The 23567-nt window shown below is 45.6% G+C and overlaps 1 protein-coding gene across 3 annotated transcripts in view; it reads right to left on the reverse strand.

Moving 5' to 3' along the window:
- Tgm5 (transglutaminase 5) overlaps positions 1-17094 on the reverse strand; it is a 33420-nt gene extending 16326 nt beyond the window's left edge. The window contains exons 1-6 of one of the 3 annotated variants that reach the window (XM_036185498.1): positions 16920-17094; positions 8023-8217; positions 7438-7683; positions 4736-4854; positions 1197-1325; positions 510-687 (exon numbers count right to left, since the gene is read on the reverse strand). In XM_036185498.1, the coding sequence (XP_036041391.1) occupies positions 510-687; positions 1197-1325; positions 4736-4854; positions 7438-7683; positions 8023-8217; positions 16920-16929 (877 nt within the window). In that variant the 5' untranslated portion in view covers positions 16930-17094. The remainder of the gene's footprint in view (positions 1-509; positions 688-1196; positions 1326-4735; positions 4855-7437; positions 7684-8022; positions 8218-16919) is intronic. The other 2 variants (XM_036185499.1, XM_036185500.1) reach the window with 2 other exon arrangements.
- Positions 17095-23567: the final 6473 nt, after the last annotated feature.

Raw genomic sequence — 23567 nt, forward strand, 5'->3', positions numbered from 1 at the left:
CCTTTTAAATTCTCTTCTGTCAATGTGATTTTTAGTTCTTATCTAAAAATCCATCTTCTATTTCTTCCCCATTCCCTAACTCCCTGTCCCAAGTTAGACCCCTAATTCCTTCTGAGCCTGTGGCAACACCAAAATCAAGGTCATTCTACTTGGTTGCCTTGCTGTTCTAGCCCTAAAGGTCAGGCGCTCACTTCCCTTCTGTGTGCACAAATTCATTAAGCCAGAAACGGCCCAATTTGCTTTTTGTGCTATTTAGTCATTTAGTATTTCATCTCAAGTCTCTCTTGGACCTGGACCATTCCCATTCTCGTGGGAACCTTTTGTTAGGCTGCTGTGTGTGGTTTCTACTTCAAAACCTCTGTCTGCTATAAGCCCAAACCGGTGAGCTCAGTGATGAGATCTTTGCTCAGGAAACAGCTGCCTTCCAAATGTCGTCCAATGGGAACTGTGAGACCGAGAAAATGGCTCCAAGAGCTCTAGTGTCCCCTGGGGCCCGTGTCACCGCCTACCTGTGCACATGACAGCAGCAAAGACCCAGCATTGCCCATAGCGCACTGGTTGGCAGCCCGTGGCATGCCACTGCTTTAGGATGGCTACACTGCCCGTCCACTCTGCAGGGTTGACACCATCCACGTAATTCTCACTCCAGTTGCCATTGAGCACCCCACTGTCATCATTGCTGTTTATCTAAAGAGAAGCCATGTAGAGAAACAGTATTAGAAACACCTATTCCCGCCACAGGATGTGACGTGAGGGATGCTGATGGGAAGGACCACCAGCCTGAGATGCACAGGAGACCTTTGACCTCTCTTTATCTGGCACCTTCCAGACCTGCCGGGGAGAGTAGGCTTGTATCAATTCAGTATTCTATTTCAATCTCCTGTGAAGCAGGAGCTTGGCTCTGAGCAGAGTAAAAACACATTGGAACCAAAGAAATCTAGAAGCAATGAGATCATTCTCAAACTCAGCTTTTCCCCAAAAACATGTAACTTAGATTAATAGAGCAATGGCCCATACCAGCTATTTCAGGGTTTAGTTGAGATAACTTATTTCCCATAATCTGCTGTCAGTCCCAATCAAAATGGTTTTGATCTCAGAGGGTCCCTGTCTCCTATTGCAGGGAACAGCCGTGAGAAGGCCAGAGTCCCCTTCCACAGCTTCCTTCCTCCCTGGGCAGGACACACCAGGAACCTCACCATGGCACACACAACTCTACTGGTGTAGACAGGGCTTCCCCGCAGGGCACAGTCTGTGGATGGATCAACCTGGAAGTTGAGACTCTTCTCCAGCAGCTCCAAGCAGATGTCAATGATATTCTCTTCAAACTGCAGGGTATGAAGAGAAAGGAGGCACTTGGTGTGTGTGTGGACAAATAAAGAAATACACAACCTATACCATTCAGGTCCCCAGTAGAGTGTCTGTAGAATAAAACCCATTTGCAAGGTAGCTGTCAATCAAAAAAGCCATGAACAGCCTCCCAGGAAGGTTTACCGTTTCAAAGCTATGGTATCACAACCCACTTGTATGTCCTGCAAGCCAAATGTCTCACCATTCATTTGAAGTGACTGTTGCCACTGAGTTGTTGTTGTTGTTGTTGTTTTTCAAATGAATTTGCCTCATTGGAAAGTCTATCTGTCTCTTCCCCTTCCATCCCCACAATTCTGGGGCCTCTAAGATGTTCTTAATGAAACCATGTTTCCTTTCCTTCCACAGTTACATAGTGACCCAGCTTATCATTGGCAGTATATTGATGGGACAACACCAACCTGCCTTGAAACTCACAGCTCTGGGGCTCTGGACTGACCAATCACATGTGGGTTCTGGAACACTGTCCCCCATTGGTGTGTTCCCTCTGGTTGTCAAACTTGGTTATACAATGTACTTGAGGCCTATCCTTCCTGCCTGAGTGTATGATCTGTCAACCCAGTTCTCTTTATAACACTTGACCCCCAACCTGGCACAGAGCTTGTTGGTACATAGAAAAGACTTCACATATCTTTGTCAATGAATATAAACAAATGCACTTATTCTCATGGAGCTATGGTCAATAAGTAGAATTAGGCTTCCCTGGCCTACCTGCTTAAGGGAAGTCACTTTTCTAGTTTACAATGTTCAAAGGGCCCTATAACTTAAAGAATCAAGGCCAAAGCCTCCGTGAGGTGCCCGTCAAGTCCTCTCAGATCTGGCTCTGTTGTATAGCTGTTTCCTCTGAGATTAAAACCTTAACCTTCCACCATAAAGGAAAGCTTGCTATGACACAGGATGTTAAATGGGAAACATTAGATCCTGCAGAGACGCTTAGGAAGTAAACAACTCAAGGCTTCAGGAAGTCCCTGAAACTGACCAGATTCACGAGGTCCCTCACTCCCTAAGCCTTATAAGCAATAAGGACTACTGATAGACACTCTTACACCAGCTGAACCGCCTAGAAAGAGACAGATCAGCCAAACTGCCTGGAAGAGTCTCAGACCAACAAAGCTACCTGGAAAGACACTCTAACCTGTCCAGCTGCCTGCAGGATGGGCAGCAAGCTCCAGGTTTCCAGCTTTTGTGGTCTGTCACCCATGCTGGAGTGGACTTTTGGTGATATTGTGGTCTTTTAGTCATTTCTGCTCCTCTAAGTAACTCATCACTCATAAGTAACCCCAATAAAACTCTTTGGTTTACTGTTAGACTTTGGTTCCCCATCTGGGATGAGTAGATGTTTGCTTACATCTCTCTAGCAATAGTGTCTTAAGACAGGACCCCTTCTAATTCTCCAGCCTCTGACCTCACAAACTCCCATCTCTGGCAGCTTTGTTCCAGCTGTACCAAATTCCTTGTAATCTCTACAATGATGGAAGCTTTCCTGCCCATTCACCTTTGCACATGTCTGCCCTTGGCCTTCACTTGACTAATGCAGCTCCAGCATGGCACCTTCTCTCCTGGGGAGCTTTCTCAGGATCGCCTTCCTCCTGGTTCCCAGAACTTTCTGCCCCTGTCTGTCAGTCTCACAATCCCGCTGTATGCTAAGCAACTGCTGACGTGTCCTTTGGGGACAATGCTCCCTTGCTTTCACATCTCTAACACTCACCTCTGCCTGGTACTGAACAGATATTCAGTATGTGCTTACTGAAGAAGAGAAACAGAAAGGGAGGGAGCCAGAGCCCCCCAAGCAGCAACACCCCACTTCTGCTTCTCACTGATGACAACACCCCTAAATGCCCACACTGTGTGAGGAGTTGGGACCCGTTGAGACTGCTCTATTTCCTCTGGGCTGTAGCTACCTTGGCCATGGGTGAGCCTGGAAGGTCATGGGTATTTGGAGTTTTATTCAGGTAAGACCTGGTGAGGAGCTTTTATCCAAGTGATCCAGGGCTCCAGGAGGACCCCCATATTGTCCCGGCTGTCGCCTCTTCTGAGTGGCCCAGGGCTGATTCTCTCCCTCCCTAGTGTACCTAGCACTAGGCTCAGTTTAGAGGAGCTCCCCATCCCCACTCCCTGATCTTGGACTTCCTGGAGTACTTGCTGGGGCTAAACTTTAACCAAGAGGTAGGTTTTCAGATAGACAAGGGTTGTCAAGCATTGTGGTGAGTATAATGTTTTCATGCAAGGTCATTAGATGATGTGTAGAAAATAAAGTCAAGAGGAATCAAGTTAGTAGCAGTGCTTTCGATAAACTTCATGTTCTGGGTGTCCATTTTTGTAATGTTTTTCAAAGGTTTTGTAATTTTTAAAAATTTGTTTGTTTTTCAGACAGGGTCTTCTGCGGCATAGTGTATGTAGCCAAGGATGACCTGAACTTCTGATCCTCCTGCCTCTACTTCCTGAGTTCTGGGATTACTGGGGTACACCACAACACCCTGTTTATGCGGTGCTGGGGATCAAACCCAGGGCTTTGTACATGTCAAGTAAGTGTTCCACCAACTGAGATGCATTCTCAGCTCTGTTTCCCAAAAGGGTTTTTCTGTGCATCCCAGGCTGACCTCAAACTTCAAATCCTCTTGCCTCAGCTTCTCATGGAATTACCATGCCAAGTTTCCTTTTTAACAATTACATATTGCCTATAATGAAAAAGCCCATTATCAAAACAAACAAATAAAACAGCATTGGCCAGGCGGTGGCGCACGCCTTTAATCCCAGCACTCGGGAGGCAGAGGTAGGCAGATCTCTGTGAGTTCAAGGCCAGCCTGGGCTACCAAGTGAGTTCCAGGAAAGGCACAAAGCTACACAGGGAAACCCTGTCTCGAAAAACCAACCAACCAACCAACCAACCAACCAACCAACCAAATAAATAAATAAATAAATAAATAAAAGCATTGGCATAGGGTCAGGGAAGATGCATGGATGTTTCTGGGAGAGATGTTCAGGGGCACACACATACTGTGTATGTGTCCGTGTGACAGATCAACACCAGGGGGTGGCAGGACAAAGTGAGAGAGTAAGGTGAGACCTCACTGCAATCCCAGCTTACAGAACAAAACGTCAGGTGCAACAATTTCCATTGTGACTGTGCCTCACCTCCACCCCCATCCTCAGTCAAATCTATGGCTGGCCTGCCTTTATCTGCCCTTGCTCTCAAATCCCATTCATGTCAGATAGGACCAGCAAAGAACACTCCCCACTCCTTCCCAGGGCTGCTTCCTTAGCAACCCAAGATTCTCCTCAGACACGCTCTTTGGCTAGCATCAGAGGTTTGCCCTGTGCTGGCTTCTCTTTCCCTATGAGTTTGGGGCTTGTGTGGTCTGCAACTCACCTGCCCATAGTTCCAGGGACATGGGCGGATCCAGCTCTTGCTCCCTTGGTAGATGAAGCCATAATCGTTCATGACATACTCCTGCCTCTGGGGCTCACTCTCCAAGTAGACTGCATCCCCTGGGGATCAAAGTGAGAGGATTCAAAATAGAAAAGTCACCTTGTCCATTCCTGTCCCCACAGTTCTACAGAACCTGAGATCTGGAGAAGGCACCTAGAGATGTCCCGATGGGCGTACAGTGAGTCTGGGACACCACACTCTCAACACAGCTCAATATGAACACGAGGTAAAATAATACACATTTACCTTTGGTGAGTGTATATTACTATAAGTCACCCAGTGGGGCTTGATCCCATGTTGAAGTCAAGGAAATGAGCTCAGAGTGAAAACAGCTTTCCAAACCACGTTTAATTACAGATCTGGAATTTGTGCCCAGAGCCAAGCAACTCATCCTCTGAGCTTTCTGCTTCACTCAACTTAGTCTAGTTGCAGAGGAGCAAATCGAGTGTGAAGATTGGCATTGACCTTATCATCCTCGCCACCAGGATCTCATCTGAGCATTTCAGTTGTGCACCAAGTTTTAGACTCTAAGCTGCTCATCTGCGCACTGTGTTTGTGGTGGAAATAACCAACATGCCGTTTGAAAGGACTGGCTTACCAGCTTCAGGGTTTCTCCAGCACAGAATTCTGTACAGTATTAATGCAAAGTGGTAAAGTGTATAGATGTATATGGATCTCTACATGTGGTATAGTAAGTTCAAACACTGTAAAATGAAGAGTATAGCATGAATTAACTTCTATTAATAATATATGTATATATGAGTAAAGGATTCTGAAGCTTATCCTACAGTGAGTGCTTATGTTTTTCTGTCTTACTGATTGATATTTAGACACTAGTAATTTTTATGACCTAAGTATTACCTTAAAAAAAAAAACTTAAACATAAGCAAATCAAAGACAATGGGGGCAGGTGTCCTGGACCTATCTGGAAGGCCCAGCAGACCCTGAGGTGAGAATCTAAGAGAGGTTGGTACAGAAGGATCCCATGCTCAGGTGGGTTCTCTCCAGGGTTTGGACCAGTGTGGCGAGCAGTTGTAGGTTCATGATGGAGGTCACAAACATCCCTGAAGTGTAGGGTGGGGCCTCCCAGCCAAACATCCCTAGTCCAGTGATGTGGTGGCTTGATGGTACCCGATAACTGCTTCTACCCTAATGTTTGTTTTCTCTGGGATGTGGGTACAAGCTCAGGAGAGAAGTCATGTGGTCCTTCTGACACTCCGAAAAATCCTGTGTTCCCATGTTCAAATCTAAAGCCCAGCCTTGGAGGCCAAAAAGTGTGTGTGTGTGTGTGTGTGTGTGTGTGTGTGTGTGTGTGTGTGTGTTACAGAGAGAAAGATGTAGAGATACAGAGATATACATGCATGGAGACAGACAGCCTGCCCTCCTTGATCCGGGGCAGGCACCTTCATCCATCAGATGGATGACAACCCTGAGAAATCAATGACAAAGGAGCAGGAGTTGGTACAGCGTCACACTCACTGTGTGCTGACGCGCACAGCCCAGCATCCTCACCAGTGTACAAAGGGAGAGGAAAGTGGAACAAGAGGCCAAGCAGCAGGGCTCCCTGTTCAAGCCTGAGGCAAGGCCTGGCTGATCTGGCCTCTGCTTGAGCTCACCAGCCTCCTCCCTACGCTCAGGACTCCAGTTGCTCCGCCTAGCCTGTGCTGCCTTCTACCCACACCACTTTCTCATAGCTGCCTACATATCCACCTTGCTTAGATTTAGAGAGGAGACAGTGTGGGGATCTTTACCATGGCCTTATTCAAGAGAAACAGCCAAAACCAGTCTTCAGAAATGGGGACTAGTTAAAAATGCTTGGAATAACGTAACTGTTAAGAAAGGTATTCTGATAGGAAACTGTCCAAAGTCGGTATACATATTTTGACAGGGTCTTATTCAGTAGCCAAGTCTGGTAAGGAACTCACTATGTGGTCCAGACTGGCCTCAAACTCACAGTGCTCCTCTTGCTTCAGCCTCCCCAAGTACTGGCACAGGTGTGTATTTCAAAGAGTAATGCAAACTGGAGACTGATATGTGTAATCACACCCAGATGTGTGTCATAGAATCAACAACATATATATAGATACAACAATCAAATACATATAGATAAATACACACAAAATGTGCGCATGTTTAAGCGTAAGGCAGCTCTATAAGGCTACACCAAGAAGAGGAATAAGGTTTCCACTGAGGGAATGGAACTTGGAGCTTGGCAGGTCTTCCCCATCTAGAACTTCCTTTCCTTTCCTGCCTCCCTTCCTCCTTCCCCTTCTCCTTTTCTCCCTCTAGCTCCTCATTTTCCCTCTTTTATCGTTTGCTTCTTTCTCCAAATATCCAAATAGTGTACATATATTACTTTTTAAATGAAAAAAATCCAAATGAACTTAAAAGCAGATAATGAAGGTAGATGTTAATGGTTGGTTAAACTTAGTAATAGTTTACTATTTAAGTCCAGACATAATTTTAAAATTCCAAATAAGTAAATAAACATCTAGGTCTCTTCTGGTTGTTGGAGATCAGGTACTGAATTCAAGGGGATAGTGTGCTTGTAGTGGCCAAGGACCATGGGCTGGAAACCTTTGAGTCTGGATCCCTGGTAGCACTGAGGGAAGTAAAGGAGCCCAAGTGGGTACCTGCCTCACCTGGGCACCAGGGATTGAAGAGCAGGATGAACTCCCCGAGCTGGTATGCTGTGACGGAACCCTGGTAGGAGTCAATGCGAATTTTCAGGAGGTATCGACCCACGGCGGCCATGGGAGGGGCGCACAGGCTCACTTCCAGGGAGGTGGCCCTATTGGCCTCCAGGGAAGCAATCCAGGGGCTTGGGCCACCACTGCCTGTGAGGCTAAACACTGCCCGTGTCCCTTTGGCCAGGTCTGGCAAGGGTCCTAGGAGAGAAGATAACCAAAGCTCTTTATGGTGATCTTCCATTCCTCTAAGATCCTGCTCAATGAGCATGCATGCACACACACACACACACACATGCTCCACTTCACACACACATATGTGTACACACACATATATGCTCCACTTACACACAACACACACACGCTTCACTTTATACACATACACACACATGCTCCACTTCACATGCATATACATACACACGCATATACCCCACACATACACTCCACTTTACACACACACATTTCACTGCGCGCGCACGCACACACACACACACACACACACACACACACACACACACAACCTGTGGGCCAGGTCCTCACCAGTCTCAGTCACAAAGATGATACTGTCCATGCCCGGCTGGAAGCCCCGGTTCTTAAAATAGAGGGTGATGCTGAAGGCCTGCCCACGGCGGATGATAAGGCGGTCGACACTGATCTCCTCTGTGCGGTGCCTCACGTTGTTCCGGGAGCTCTGCAGGTCTGTGAAGGCCACCTCTAGCCCTGTGATGGGGCAGCCTGGGACAGACAAAAACCAGGGTTGTGAAGCCCAGTCCAGTTCTGCTCATCACTTACCAGCTGTGTAGGCTGAAGGAAGTGATTTGCGATTGCACTTGAGTTTCCGTGTCGGTTAATGGAGTCAATAGCACTACAGCCATAAGTCTGGTCTAAGTCTATGGAGATGCCGTGCTCCACATTCCTCTGGTCTAAGGACTATGGAGATGTCATGCTCCACATTCCTCTCCCTTTCTTCTTCCTTTCTTTCTTCCTCTCCTACTTCCTCCACCCTCTGTCACTTCCCTGCACACTTCTGGAGGTACATGGTCTTTCTGACTGGCCTCTTGTGTAAACCTGACCAGCTTTGATGCTCCCATCAGCCCAGCATGCCTTCAGATACATCCTGATCCCCACTTTCTTTTTTTTCTTTTTTTTTTTTTTTTTTTTTTTTCCAGACAGGGTTTCTCTGTGTAGCTTTGGAGCCTTTCCTGGAACTCTCTCTGTAGCCCAAGCTGGCCTCGAACTCACAGAGATCCACCTGGCTCTGCCTCCCGAGTGCTGGGATTAAAGGTGTCTGACACCACCGCCCAGCTTGATCCCCACCTTCTGGGCTTCAAGTCAACAGTCCCTCTTGTCCTTGCACCAACCTGCAAACCAGAGGGCAAGCTCCTGGTCGCCTGCCCCTAGCACAGCTGCTCCACTTTGGGCAATTAGCTGGCCCTCTACCACCACCAATGCCATGGATCCAGTGCCCTGGATATTTGGATACTCAAAGTCAGGAAGGACACCCCCAGCCTTCAGGATCTTCTGCTAATACACAGATTAAACACACTGTTCTCTAGTATGCCTCTCCCAGAAGGGCTGTATCTGACTTCTTGTTTGACCATGGTCTTGCATGGTTCCCAGTCACCTGAGGGTGGTTTACAAAGCTTAAATTACAATAGGCTCACCCACATCCTCCTCAATCTGTGTCAATTCACATGTAGCTGAGTCCTTTCAGTCATTCCCTTACAGTTTCACTGAGGTTGATTATCCCTTTCCAAGTGCCTATAATGTTCTACTGTCCTTGTCTCACCCTTGGTGACTATAATAGGCTCCAATAACTCTCCTGCCTCTAGCATCTCTCCCCTTAACACACCATCCACTTTCCCTCAAAACAGTTGGATCTTACCATCTCGTTTTGCTTTAAACATTCTAAGACAGTCTACAGTCCATGGTACATAGAACACTCATTCATTCACCCAACACATGGCCCTATGTATCCAGCATTAACTTCTGATTGCATTCTCAATTCTCACCAACCCCAGGGGCATCCTTCACTCCAGGCAGGCTGTCTGCACATTCTGTTCCTGCTATAGCCTTAAGGCAGCACACAACATGACACAAACCTAGACATACCTGGGAAGAGGGAATCTTAATTGAATTGCCTCCATCAGATTGGCCTGTGGACATGTCTGGGGGAGGGGCCTTTTCTTGATTGCTGATTGAGATGGAAAGGCCCAGTCCACCATGGGTGGTACCATCTCTGGGCAGATGGTCCTAGGTGGTATAAGAAAGCAGGCTGAGCAAGCCAGGGGAAGCAAGGCAGCAAGCAGACTCCTCCATGGGCTCTGCTTCAGTTCCAGCCTCCAGGTGCTTGCCTTGACCTTCCTCAGTGACGGACTATAATCTGTTAAGTCAAATAAGCCCTGTCCTCCCCTAAATTGCTTGTAGTCAGTGATTTATCAGAGCAACAGAGAACAAACTAGATTATCCTTCACTACTCAGCCAAATCCTACCTGTTGTGGAATATTTGTACACTGTTGGAAAATGTATTGCTGTGATTGGTGTAATAAAAGCTGAATGGCCAATAGCTAGGCAGGAGGTATAGGTGGCACTTCTGGGCAGAAAGAGAGAGAGAGAGAACTCTGGGAAAAAGAAGGCAGGGTCGCCAGCCAGATGCAGAGAAAGCATGAATAGTACAGAGAGATGAGGTAACAAGCCACATGACAGAATGTAGATTATAGTAAATAGGTAATTTAAGTTATAAGAGCTAGTAGGACAAGCCTGAGCTAAGGTCAAGCTTTCAAAATTAATAAGAAGTCTCCATATCATCATTTGGGAACTGGCAGTATGGAGAGAGACTTGCTAGACCTATCTGTCCTCCAGGACCTCCCTCATGAAACCTGCCCCAGTTGGCCACTCTCCTTCCCACTGCTCTACAGTACTGAGCTGAATTACTCTTAATCTTAACTGTTCACACTGAATGCATGTTTCGTGCTCATATGCTCATCTACTCTTGTCAGCCTCAACATAGGTACTCAGTCTTTATTTCTTGCTGTGTCCCCTTCTATAGCTCAGGCTAGCTGCACATGCTTCATCCTCCTCACTCAGTCCCTGGAGTTCTGGGATGGCAGGTATGTGCCACCACACCCAGCTCTTAGCTACTTTTTTGTCTACGTTCCAACACTAGATGTAAGCTGAGAAGGATAGAAACCTACCTGCTTTATCTTGGCTGTGCTTTGATTAAAAAAATAAATTAACCTAATCATTTGGCAAAGTCTAACTAACACCCTTTCATGTTAAAAAAAAGTTCAACAAACTAAGGAGGGAGTCCCTTATCATGATAAATGGTCTCTATAAAAATCCACAGCTAATCCTATTTAATAGTGAAACACTGGATGCTTTCCTGTTAAGATAAGGAGCAAAATAAAGATGAGTGTTCTTGCCTGCTCTTGTCTCATTAAAGACAGAGCGTACTGGAGGTTCCAGCCAGGGCCAGTGGGCAAGGAAAAGAGATCAAAGACATCAGATTGGAAATAAGTAGAGTCATCTGTATTCACACATGACATAAGAATAATAATGCGCTCAAACTAGAATTAACAACTACAGAAAGACTTCAGGATGGATGCAATATCAATATGCAAATTCAACTGTACTTTCATACACCACAATGAATAATCTGAGAAAATGTAAAAGTAATTCTATTTATAGTAGCAAAAGACTAAAATAATTAGTAATGCACTCCCAACAGAATGCAAAACTTTTTCCACAAGATATCTAAATAAATTCACTTAAATCATGGAAAAAATATCCCACATTCATGGGTTAGAAGATGGTATCATTCAAATGGCAATTAATGACAGGATCATTCTAATGGCAATTAATGACAGGATCATTCTAATGGCTCTAGATTGAACACAATACTGACCAAAGACCCAAGTGCCCACGTCATTTGATATACCTGCAATGCAACTCCTACCTAAGTCTCAGGGGAAATCATGAGACAAGAGATTGTAAGAGCCAAAGGACCAGGATGTCTGCTGCAAGATTGTGTCCTGTAAATATGACAGAGAAGCTGGAGTCATGAAATCTCAACATTCAGTTGCCTAAACAAGACCTACATAATGCATTGACATGACAGTGTGGATGAGGGAAATTTCACAAGGTTCTATCCTAAGACGAACATGTACAGTCAATCAATGGCTGCTGAGAGAGAGAGAGAGAGAGAGAGAGAATATCATTTGTCTTCAGGGATGAGCTCCATGGTTGCTTAACCTATCCCAAGTATTCAGCCCTAAACACATGTATATACGAGCAACACTAAATACATTCAGGAGGTTTATACATACATTGCTGCATGTGTGACAATAACAACTAATGAAGAGGTCATGGATTTGAGAGGGAGGGATGAGGAGCATGGGAGGAGCTGGAGGCATACAAAATTCTCAAAAAAATTTAGTCAGAACTTTCAAGCACAACTGCCATTTTGCAGAAATTGACAAGTGGATCATAAAATAAATAGGGAAGAAGAAAGGATCCATAGTAATCAAAGCAATCTTTTTGTTTCTTTTTTGAGGGGAAAGATGACATATAGTTATCTTGCTGTGTAACTCAGAACTTATGACAGTCTTCCTGCCTCAGCCTCCAGTGTGTTGAGATTATAGTCATGCCCTGTGTTCAGCTCTAAGGCAATCTTAAACAAAGAGCTTGTACTTCTATACTTTACTATAAAGCTAGTAATCAAAGCAATTTTGGGATGATATTAGTACAGACACAGACCCAAGAGTCTTAGAAAAGAGGTCTCACATTGTATATGGGGTAGTGCCAAATTCACTCAGTAGGTTTTGCATCTGTGTGTTCAACAGTAACAACGTAAGAAGAGGCCATGAATTTGAGAGGGACATAACAACACTAGATGTAGGCTGAGAAGGACAGAGACCCACCTACTTTATTTTGGTTGTGTTTCAATTTAAAAAAAGAAGAAATCTACCAAACAATATGGCAAAATCCAACGCCATTAAGCCGGGGGTGGGGGGTGGGTGGGTGGGGGTGGTGGTGGTGGTGGTGGTGGCACACAACTTCCCAGCACTTGGGAGGCAGAGGCAGGTGAATCTCTGTGAGTTCGAGGCCAGCCTGGGCTACAGAGTAAGTTCCAGGAAAGGCTCCAAAGCTGCACAGAGAAGCCCTGTCTCAAAAAACAAACAAACAAACAAACAAACAAAAATGAAACAAAACAAAAATTCAATACCCTTTATTCTTGAACAAAATGCCAAGACAATCAAATATAGAAAATTTTTCTTCAAAAAATGGTGCTGGGATAAATGGATATCCATATGTGAAAAATGGTGTCTGGGCTGAAGCAGTAGCTCAGCAGGTAAGATCACAAGCTACTCTTACAGAGGACCCAGGTTCAGTTCCCAGAACCTTCATGGCCACTCACAACTGCCTTTAGCTCCAGGTCCAGGAGATCTGATATCTTTTTCTGACTTCTCTGGGCACCACCTGTGCATATGGTGCACGTACAAATTTTCAGACAAAGCATAACACATATAAACTATATAATAAAAATTAATAAAAAAAGAACGAAGTTGGTTGCCCACTTCACATGATATCCAAAAATTAACTCAAAATGGGAAAAAAAGATCTGAACATGAGAGGTTAAACACATAGGAGAAAACAGGTATATCCTCCTCATCTTGAAGTAGGCAATGCCTATTATATATGACAGGAGAAGCAAAATCAGTGGAGAAACCCAAGTAAATCGGGTCTCACCAAAGCTAATGCCATTTCTGTTTAATAAAGAATGTGGCTGGGCAGTGGTGGTGCAAGCCTGTAATGCCAGTACTCGGGAGGCAGAGACAGGTGGATCTCTGTGAGTTCGAAGCCAGCCTGGTCTACAAAGCGAGTTCCAGGACAGCCTCCAAAGCTACAGAGAAACCCTGTCTCAAAACAAACAAACAAACAAAAAATTATGTGAAAATATAATCCACAGAATGTGAGGATGTATTTGTAAATTGTGTATCTAATAAGGTGTTTGTGACCAAATGGATGAATAGATCAACCCTACAACACAAAAACAAGGAGCCTAAATGAAAAACTGGGTAACTGGAGCTATTGGAGATGGCTCAGTAGGTAAAGGACTTGCTGAATAAGGCTGACAACCTAAGTTCAATCCCTGGAACCCACATGGTAGAAGGCAAGAACCCCACAAGATTGTCCTATGACCCCTACATACACATGATGGCATGTTCCCAGTGTAGGTAACTGATTTGAATAGATCTTTCTCTAAACAAGAAAAAAAGACAACGAGCATATGAAAGGATGCTCGGGTCATTAGGTAAATACACATGCACTGTTACTTCACATCCATAAGGATGCTATGGTAAGAAAACAGACCATAGCAAGTGTTGGTAGAATGCAGTGCTATGGGGCACTCAGACCTTGCTGGTGGGTTTATAAAATGGTACAGCACTTTGGAGAACTCTAGAGGCACCTTAGAATTGTAAACCACCAAACAGTAAATACTCACACTGAGCCCACATGTGGCTGCTGACAGCAACATTATACAGAAATAACTGAAAAGTTCAAACAGCATAACTACCTATGAGCCGATGAATAGAGAGAAATGTAGCATGTTAAAATAATGGACTTGTGTCAACTGAGCACATTACAGCGTGAATGGACCTTGAAAAATTACGGCCAGTGAAAGGAGTCAGACGCAAGAAGACACGTTTTGTATGATGCCATTTCTATGAAATGTCTGAATAGCCAAGTCCATAGAGATTGAACGTAGATTAGGGAGTGCCAGGGACTAGAGAAAGGTGGAATGGGACCTAAATGTTTCTTCTTCCTCCTTTTCCTCTTGTTCCACTTTCTCTTCTTCCCCTTCCTCTTCCTCTTTGGCCTCTTCCTCCTCTCCTCCTTTTCTTCTTCTTCTCCTCCTTATACTTATCCTTATTCTTATTCTCATTACCAGACTCTCTGGACATAGTCCTGGTTGTCCTGGAATTCACTCTGTAGACCAGGCTGGCTTCTAACTCACAGAGATCCTTCTGCCTCTGCTTCCCCAGTGCTGGGATTGAAAGTGTGCACCACCACACCTGGCTCTGACTGCTTCTTTTTGAGGTGATGAGAGTGTTTTGAGACTAGATTGTAGTGACACTTTCATAACTGTTTGAATACACTTAACTGTATACTTCAAATGAATGGCCTTTATTATGTTTCAATAAAGGAGTTAGAAGCAAATGTGACTCAAAAATTAATCCTTATCTCTTGTTTTATAGAGTCAGACCACAATCACACAGGATCACAATCACTCAGGTTAGCCTGAAACCCGCCAGGCTGGCCTGGAACTCACATGTATCACCTTGTCTCAGCTTTCCAAGATGCTAGTATTACAGGCATGTGCCGCCACACCCAGCTCCCTCTTTATCTTCTAAATCTCTCTAGGTTATTTTGTTTATGTATGTATGTTAACATACATCTTTTTCATTAGCTAGTCCATTTACTATTGTTGTTGTTGAAGAAGCAGCAGACAACCACCAGCACATACAGGTCCATGGACATGTTCACCATTTGAAGAGTTCTCTATCCTATCTCTGTCCACTTGCACTTATTTCAAGTTTGAGACTCTCTCAGCACTATATCCACAACCTTGGATAGATGAAACATCATGTCATCCACACCTGGGTGGTGAAAAACAGAGCTTTTGATAGATGGAGAGTTTCGTCTCGTGTTAAACATTTGTGACTCAAGTCAGGAGTTCTTTCTTTGCCCAACAGCTGCTGTCCATTTCTGGCTTCCACTCATATTCAGAAAGAACATTCTAACTCTGCCACCTGGGAAGGAACTTGACTTTTTCCTAATTAAAAAAAAAAAAAAAAAAGGAAGTGGGGCCATCGTGGTGCATGCCTTTATCCCCAGCACTCAGGAGGCAGAAGCAGGTGGATCTCTGTGAGTTCGAGGCCAGCCTGGTCTACAAAGTGAGTTCCAGGACAGCCAGGGCTACACAGAGTAACCCTGTCTCAAAAAAAAAAAAAAAAAAAAGAAAAGAAAAGAAAAAGAAGCAGCTCTTCCTTTAGGAGACCAGCTGACTGGCTCAGGTCTGTGTGAGACTAAGGCTACCCAACAGGCAGGGCAGCACCTGCCCAACAGGAAGCACTTCCAATCTATCCTATCCTCCAGAGACACCGAGGCCATGTCACCCTCTGCCTATGACACATGGATGCCTCTGCACCCAAGTGCTGTGCTTTGCTTTCCTTTTCATGGCCAAACAATATCCTATTGTTTTAATATACTGTATTGTGCTTATCTATATTAAAATAGGAGGTTCATTTTCCATTAGAGTATCTCTTCTTGAACTAAGGAGAAAACGAGGGGGTGATAGGAAGAACTTAGAACGTAAGTGATCTCGATGTCTGTCCTAGAGAGACACTCCTTCATGAGTAGCCAGCAGAGTGCAGAAGAATGCTGACTGTAAGATTGCTTGTCTGTCTTTGAAAAGGGAACGACTTAAGTGTCCATTAGAAGAGGATGAGATGACTAAATCATACACTGTAGAACACAAGATGGGAAATATTAACGTAGGTCTATACACACTACTGGCCTGGACAGAGCTCTAAGACATGAAGTTGATGGAAAAATATTAAGTTGAAATTTATAGTCTGATAGTATCTGGATTTATAGCGACACATATTGATCCAATTGATTACATTCAACATATATATGAATACTAATGTCTAGACCAAAGACTGGAAACAATGGTTACTCAAGATGAGTCTGGGGTACTTAGGGGTTTATCTGAAATTATTGTTTTGTTTTACTCCAACTAGATCTTCATACTCTTCCTCTGTAATTAAAAAGTATACACATTTTACATAAAAATGAAGGAAACAGTAAAATTTTATTGTATTATATTTACTATTGTATAGTAAATAAAGGTGAAGATGTCACATGTATAGAGTAAGTTAGATGGCATCATCTAATCATTTCCTCTTCAGAGTGGCTTTTTATCTAGAGAAGAGAGGATGATGTAGACAGAAGGTGATGATGATGACTTCCGAAGTTAAGGGAGAAGAGAAGATATGGAGTTCAGAGAGCTTCAACACTGTAAGGAACCTTCAAGACTACGGTTCAAATCCTTCTGGTTTTCAGGCATGGAAAGCAGAAACTAGAGAAGTGAGTTGGCCAGTGTGAAAAAGTTAGCTAGTGTCAGAGGATAGGAATCCCAGTGCCCTAATCCCTTGCCCTGCCCATCCCACCTGTTGAGGAGGCGGCCACAGCGGCAGCCTGTTTACTTCCACTCCTGGTTCTCAGGGGACCAATGAATCCTGAGGTTCTTGGCTTCCTTCCTAGATCAGCTCTGGACTCACTCCTTTCTCCCTCTGAACCACCCTGCTGCCCTCGATGTCTCTGGGTTTTCATTGTCCCCATTTTCTAGCCACTCACTGGGACTTCCCTACCTTGGGCCATGGTGGCTGCTGGTGGCTCCAGGGCTGCTCCCCCACTGACGGCTGGATGGACTGGAGCTTCAGGAAACTGATCCTGGAATGTCTGCTTCCCCTTCCATCCCAAGGCTCCAAGAGACACAGGAGGTGGGGCCGGCTGCTGGGCTGCCACCTCTGACAAGGGCAGATCACAACTGGTTTTCTCACTCGCCCTCTGGTTTTTCTTGGCAGTGTTGCTCAGCTGAGAGGAGGTGTGGAGGCTGTGGAACCATCAGGGCCTTTGTGCTATTGGGCCTGGATAGCTCTTAGGCAATAGGGCCATGTAAGGGAGCCAGGAGAAACTGGCGAATGGATGAGGTCTTCATGGGGATGGAGGGAACTGTATTTCTACAGGAAGGGGTGTCAGGGTTCTAAACTATTCCTCACACCTAAGAGAGCCTCAGCAAGCGCTTGTACTTGACCCCTCTCTCTGCAGTTTAAGTGCAAACAGAACTTACTCCAGATCATCCTTAATATGACCTTTTTTTTTTTTTTTTTTTTTCTGGCAATGGTACTGTTTTAAGTGAGACCTTCCAGGCCCACAGTGAATCTCAAGTAAAACTAGCAGAGGTAGCGCTGGAAAGAAGGCCCAGTGGTTAAGAGCATGGGCTATTCTTCCAAAGGACCTGTGTCTGAGTTCCAGCACTACATGGGAGACTCACAACTATCTTTAGTGCTAGTTCCAGGGACTCTGATGCCCTCTTCTGGTCTCCTGCAGATGCCAGTCATGCACATGGTGCACAGAGAAGCATGCAGGCTCTCATACATACACATGAAAAGAAAAAGAAGGGGTTTGGGGGTTTAGCTCAGTGATAGAGCGCTTGCCTAGCAAGCACAAGGCCCTGGGTTCGATCCTCAGCTCAAAGAAAGAAAGAAAGAAAGAAAGAAAGAAAGAAAGAAAGAAAGAAAGAAAGAAAGAAAGAAAGAAAGAAAGAGGAAAAGATAAGATGATAATGTGGCTTTATGGTAGAGCAATTGCCCAGCAATACCCAAGGTTCTCCAGAGAGGGAGAAGGCTGGAGAAGGAGCCTGTGAAGGGTAGGTGGGAAACTCACCCACTCTGTCTCCCACCATGAATTACCTCTTCCTGTGTCCCCTGATTCTGGGTCCTCTGAGGATCCTGTCCACGCGTGTCATTGTCTCTCCGGTGATTTCAATCCTCTAACAGCTTTCATAGTGTGCAGATGCACACATACAGCTCTGAGGTTGTTGGTTTGTTGCTGTGCTGGGGAATGGACCCAGGGCCTCATGCATGCTAAGCGAACACCCTACTGCTGAGGCGCTCCTGTAGCTCTGGCCTTTTCTCCCAATTTCATCTGCTCAATCCTCTAGTCTACTGCCTTGTTTCTCACCCGTTCTTCACCTCCGTTCCATCCACTTCCATCCCCAGGCTCCCTGACACCATTCTCATCTACTCTCTCTAAGGCCAGGAACCCTTGCCTGTTCTTATCTTGAGGGACCTTCTACAACTCAGTACACGTGCAGGCCCTTCTCACTTAAGAAATTCCCCTTTCCCTTTCTCTCCAGCCCCTGCTCTCTCTCTCTCTCTCTCTCTCTCCACCATTCCCCTCTCCCCTGAATGATCTCTTTTTCTGAAATGCTCTCTATCTGTCTACTTGTCTCCAATTTAGAGCATTATCCTGCTAGGAAGCCTTCCCAACATTCTACATCAAATTGGGAGTTAGGGGCTTAATCCCCTTGTCATCCCTAACCCAAAACATTTCTCCATATCATAATTATTAACACTATTACCAGTGATTAATAATGACAGTAGACAATAGTAGTACTACTACCACTAAGGCAATCATTTTTTAGTACTAGATATTATTTTAAATTCTTGTGTGCATTATCCCTCTTAGCCTCGCAGCTCTATGAATCAGGAAGGTGTTTTCTTTTCTTTTTTTTTTTTTTTTTCCAGAGCTGAGGACCGAACCCAGGGCCTTGTGCTTGCTAGGCAAGCGCTCTACCACTGAGCTAAATCCCCAACCCCTGGAGGGTGTTTCTTAGATTGATTGGTTGGTTGATTGAATGGCTGACTTGAGAAAAGGTCCTACTATGTAACCCTAGCTGACTCCTTACTTACTATGTCGACCAGGCTGGGCTTCAAACTCACAGAGATCCTCCTGCCTCTGCTTCCCAAGCTAGAATTACAGACTGGACATATACCACTATGTTCAGTCCAAAGATTTATCTATTTTAATGTGCATGAATGTTTTGCCTACATGTATATCTGTGTACCACACATATGAAGTATCTATGCAGGCCAAGAGAGGGTTCCAGACCACCTGGATCTGGAGTTACAGCTGGTTGTGAGCCACTGTGAGGGTGCTGGGAACCAAACCAGGGTCTTCTGGAATAGCAGCAAGTGATCTTAACTGTTGAGCCACCTCTCAGTCCCCTGTGAATTAGGAGTTCTTGCTGGTCTTTTATAGCAAATGAGGAAATCAAGACATTTGTTTTCCCAAAGCCCCTTGCAAAGAACTACCAGGCTAGCCTTGGAATGCAGCAGAACTCCCGAGTGTTGTAACTCTAAGTGTTTAGTGCAGTATCTAAAAGGTGTATGTATGTTTTCAGAACTCACCATTTGGTATTGGATAGCCAACTGGTGTGCTCTTCCCTGGGGAAGACTGCTTCCCCCTCTCTTAGCATTCCTTAGTTGCCCCTCGCTCTTTGTGTAGGGGTGAGACCTGTGCTCTGCCCCCTCACTCTGTTGTGCCCCCTCTCTGCTTTAGCTGTCTTTTGTTGTTGCCCTTGCTCGGCTGATGTTTTAAGGTGAGTATGCATGCTCAGCAGTCCCAGGCGAGGTGTTGTCCCATTGTCTCCACTCTGAGTCTCTCCAGGAGGTTGTCAGAACTGTGTGACATCTTCCTCACTGGCTGGTTCAGCCTTTTCTTTCTCCTGGCATAAGATTCCTGGAGACAGTCCAATTCCTCGGATTCACTGTTTCTAAAATCTGATAACCAAAGGGAAGGACACAAGTGTCTTTAACGATGATATCTTCATTCCTGCCAGGACAGTTATAACCTGGAGCAGAGGACAGGGCATCCACTTCTCTCCTCCCCAGAGGGCTTGTCATGGTCAGGACCACTCTGAGACTGGTGTACAGCAGCCACGGGACAGGAGAGGGAGGTGAAAGTACCACAGAGAGCAACTCCTTTGCAAGACTCCTCCCTGATGCAGAGAGCTGTTCATTTGCTTCCCAATAAGTCTTGCTATGTGCCCTTCTAAAAAAAGAAAGAAATCAATAAAAGAAAAAGGGGGAAGGCTGGAGAGGGGGGCAATTAAAGAGCACTGGCTGCTCTTCCAGAGTACCCAGGTTTGGTTCCCAACAGCCACTTGGTGCCTCACAACCATCTGGAATTCTAGTTCCAAGAGAGCTGATGTCCTCTTCTGGCCTTTGCAGGCACTAGGCATGCACGTAGTACACAGACATACATGCAGGCAACACCCCTTACACATACGACTTTAAAAATAAAAATAAGAGAAGGTAGGAAGGAAGGAAGGAAGGAAGGAAGGAAGGAAGGAAGAAAGAAAGGAAGAAAGAAAGAAAGAAAGAAAGAAAGAAAGAAAGAAAGAAAGAAAGAGAGAGAACAGAATCACAAGGTCACAAAGCTCATTTGGGACCAAGAAACCAACAGTGACTCTTTTGCCTGAACCTTGGTGTCTGAATAAGTCCTGGGCTCTGAGCCTAAGGAGGTGACTTACAGGTTTGGCCTTCTATTCCTACAGACCATTAGTCACAGGGTGTGGGGGAAGTATAGGGAGGCAGGGAGGTAGCTCTGATCACGACAGGATGCCCCTTGTTCAGAGAGGCTGGGCAAGATCTGAGAACGTCATCTTACTTTCCTATCTGGACCGAAGCAGGGCTGTGACCTCAGGAGAGGAACCCGAGTACATTACTCACCTGCTACCTCCAAAGAACAGGCCAGTTCAAGCAGGGTGGTCTGGAGAAGCCCCAAACCTTTCTAAGACCCACAGAGACTTGGGAGCTGATTTCAGACCTGCCAGAGATTTCTGGTATGCCCTGAGAAAGTCCTGGTCTCCTTGTGTGTAGCTCCTGGTATAACACCCTGGTCCCTAATCCAGGAAGATGGTGCTGAGGATGTTACAAATGACCACAACGGTCAGCCAGAATCAGAAGATCCAAAGGGAACTTTCTGCCTCCTCCCCTGGCCATCCCTCATAAATGGAGGCATCAAGAAAGTTAAGGGATTGGGGTGTCTCACATTTTACAAAACATGATTTGTGGTGGGTATTGTGTTCCCTGAAATATTGTGTGTTCCCCGAAATAAACATATCTGGGTCAGAGAACAGACAACCACTAGAACAAAGCCAAAAATGGTGGCTAGAAAATGGGAAGAGTAAGCTATAGCAGAAGTTGGGCGGTGGTGGCACACGCCTTTAATCCCAGCACTTGGGAGGCAGAGCTATCGGATCTCTGAGTTCAAGGCCACTTTAGAAACAGCTAAGCATGGTGACCCATGCCTTTAATCCCAGGAACCCAACCTTTAATCCCAGGGAGTGGGGACAGAAAGAGAAAGGTGTGAGGACTAGGAACTAAGTGAGAAAAAGCATGTAGTTAGTTAAGCATTTGGTTGGTTAAGCGTTCAGGCTTTGGAGCAACACAGTTCAGCTGAGATTCATGTGGAGGAGGACTCAGAAGCTTCCAGCCTGAGGAAAAAGGATCACCTGAGGAACTAGCAAGGTGAGATAGCTGTGGCTTGTTCTGTGTCTCTGATCTTCCAGTGTTCACCCCAATAACTGGCCTCGGGTTTGATTTCATTAATAAGACCTTTTAAGATTCCTGCCACAACAAATGAGTCCACTTTCTCATTTGACCTCTACAGCAACCTACAGCTGTCATTGTCACTTTGCATCTGGGGCATCTAAGGTCTCTCCATGGAATCAAGAGCAAGCACTTAGGGTTATTTGACACATTGCTGCTAGGTATCATGGACCCCAAACCTCTTGGCCCAAATGTCTTGAGTATGACAGACTCTGCACCTTGTCGGGACAGGAAGAGCAAAGTCTGGAGCTATGCTATTGGCATGACTTGTGCCAACTCTTTGCTCCACTGTCTGGGCATTTCTTTTGCCACCTTTGCCCACAGGAGTCCCTGCCTAGCCTCCTTGGTTGACTCTACTGGGTTGCTGTGAAGTAAGGAGATGAACTCTCCAGATTCTAAACTCTGGGTACACCACGGTGTGATGAACCTCATACTCTGGGCCTAGGGGATGACCCACTGGAAAGGAGCCTTGAGATGGCCTAGCTCATGTGACCAAGGAGAAGAAACAAAACCAGATGGGTTGCAATAAAACAAAACAAAACAAAAAACAAAACCTTCAAAACATGCCACTGAGTATGACTTTGAAAGCCACTTTCTGGGTGAGGAGAAGGAAGTCACCTGAGAGGAAGCCTACGAAGCAGAAATGATTAGGATACACCCACACCCCTTGGAGGCACAGCAGGAAGGAAGCCTGACTATACCAGGGAAGCAGCCAGGACAGGAATGACCAAATGGAGAAGGACATTTGGAAGAGAAGCAAAGTATTAATTTCAGAACGAGTCAGGACAGGTGACCCTGTCCAGAGGGTAGGAGCCACCCAGAACTCAGTAGTCATGAAGTACCGACAGAAATGCCCAGGGATGCTCATGGGGACATGGGGACAGCTGCCACACTGGGTGGAGCAGGACACGCAGCCTCCTACTCTTGCACCAAGCAGCTGGGTGTGGGTGGAGCTGGGGAGGCGCGGGCCTAGGGGCCAGCCTGAGATTAAAAAAAAAAAAAAAAAAAAAAAGACAATAGCTAAGGTGAGCAGATAAGCAAAAGAACTGGATGGGGAGGTCTTTAGTGAGAGGAGCCAAAGGAGGGCAGGGCCCAGATTCCTGGACTTATAAAAAAAAATGTCCATGAGGGTGGTAACAGCATGTAAAAGATGGGGAGCGAGGGGGGCGGATTTCTGTTCTTTCCGTATTATCAAGGATAAGCACAGGAGATTTTAATAACTACAGTGGAGAATGCAAAACACTGGCTCCCTCTGTCCTAAAAATAACAAAGATGTAAAAGAAGAGACTGTGGAGAGTTAGGATAGCAAGAAAGGATAGAAGATGGCCATGTTTGCCAAGTACCTGCTGGCCCAGAAGGGGCTCCCTGCATGCTGGGGGCTCTCAGGATGGAAACAGGGAAATTCTGCCCAGCAGCTTCTGGTAATTGGCCCTGCATTTGCTACCTCTCAGGCTCCCGCCTCACCTCTGCCTCTAGGCTCACTTAAGGGCATATGTGTGTAGAGACCTGGCATTAGAAAGGAGACCGGTGGGCTTAGTTTGTACATGAAGCCCTTAACAGAAGAAAGAGAAGACCGGAAGAGCAGAGAGGGGTGCCCACCCACCCAGCCACACAGTGGACACCCAGGCCAACGGGAACAGTAAGCAGCTCCTTAGCACAGGAGAGAGCTAATGCGTGTTTATTGCTCCTTCCCATGATGCACAGCAGTTCTACAGAGTTTCATTTGCCCCCACAACCGAGGCTGAATAAAGAAAACCCCCCTCAGAAGTAGAAAGCAGCAAGGCTATGCTGAGGATGGGGAGGGGGGCTGTAACGGGGACTGGGGGGCATCAGGAAGGC

The sequence above is a fragment of the Onychomys torridus genome, chromosome 4 (assembly GCF_903995425.1).
Source record: "Onychomys torridus chromosome 4, mOncTor1.1, whole genome shotgun sequence".
In the NCBI taxonomy this organism is placed as follows: Eukaryota; Metazoa; Chordata; class Mammalia; order Rodentia; family Cricetidae; genus Onychomys; species Onychomys torridus.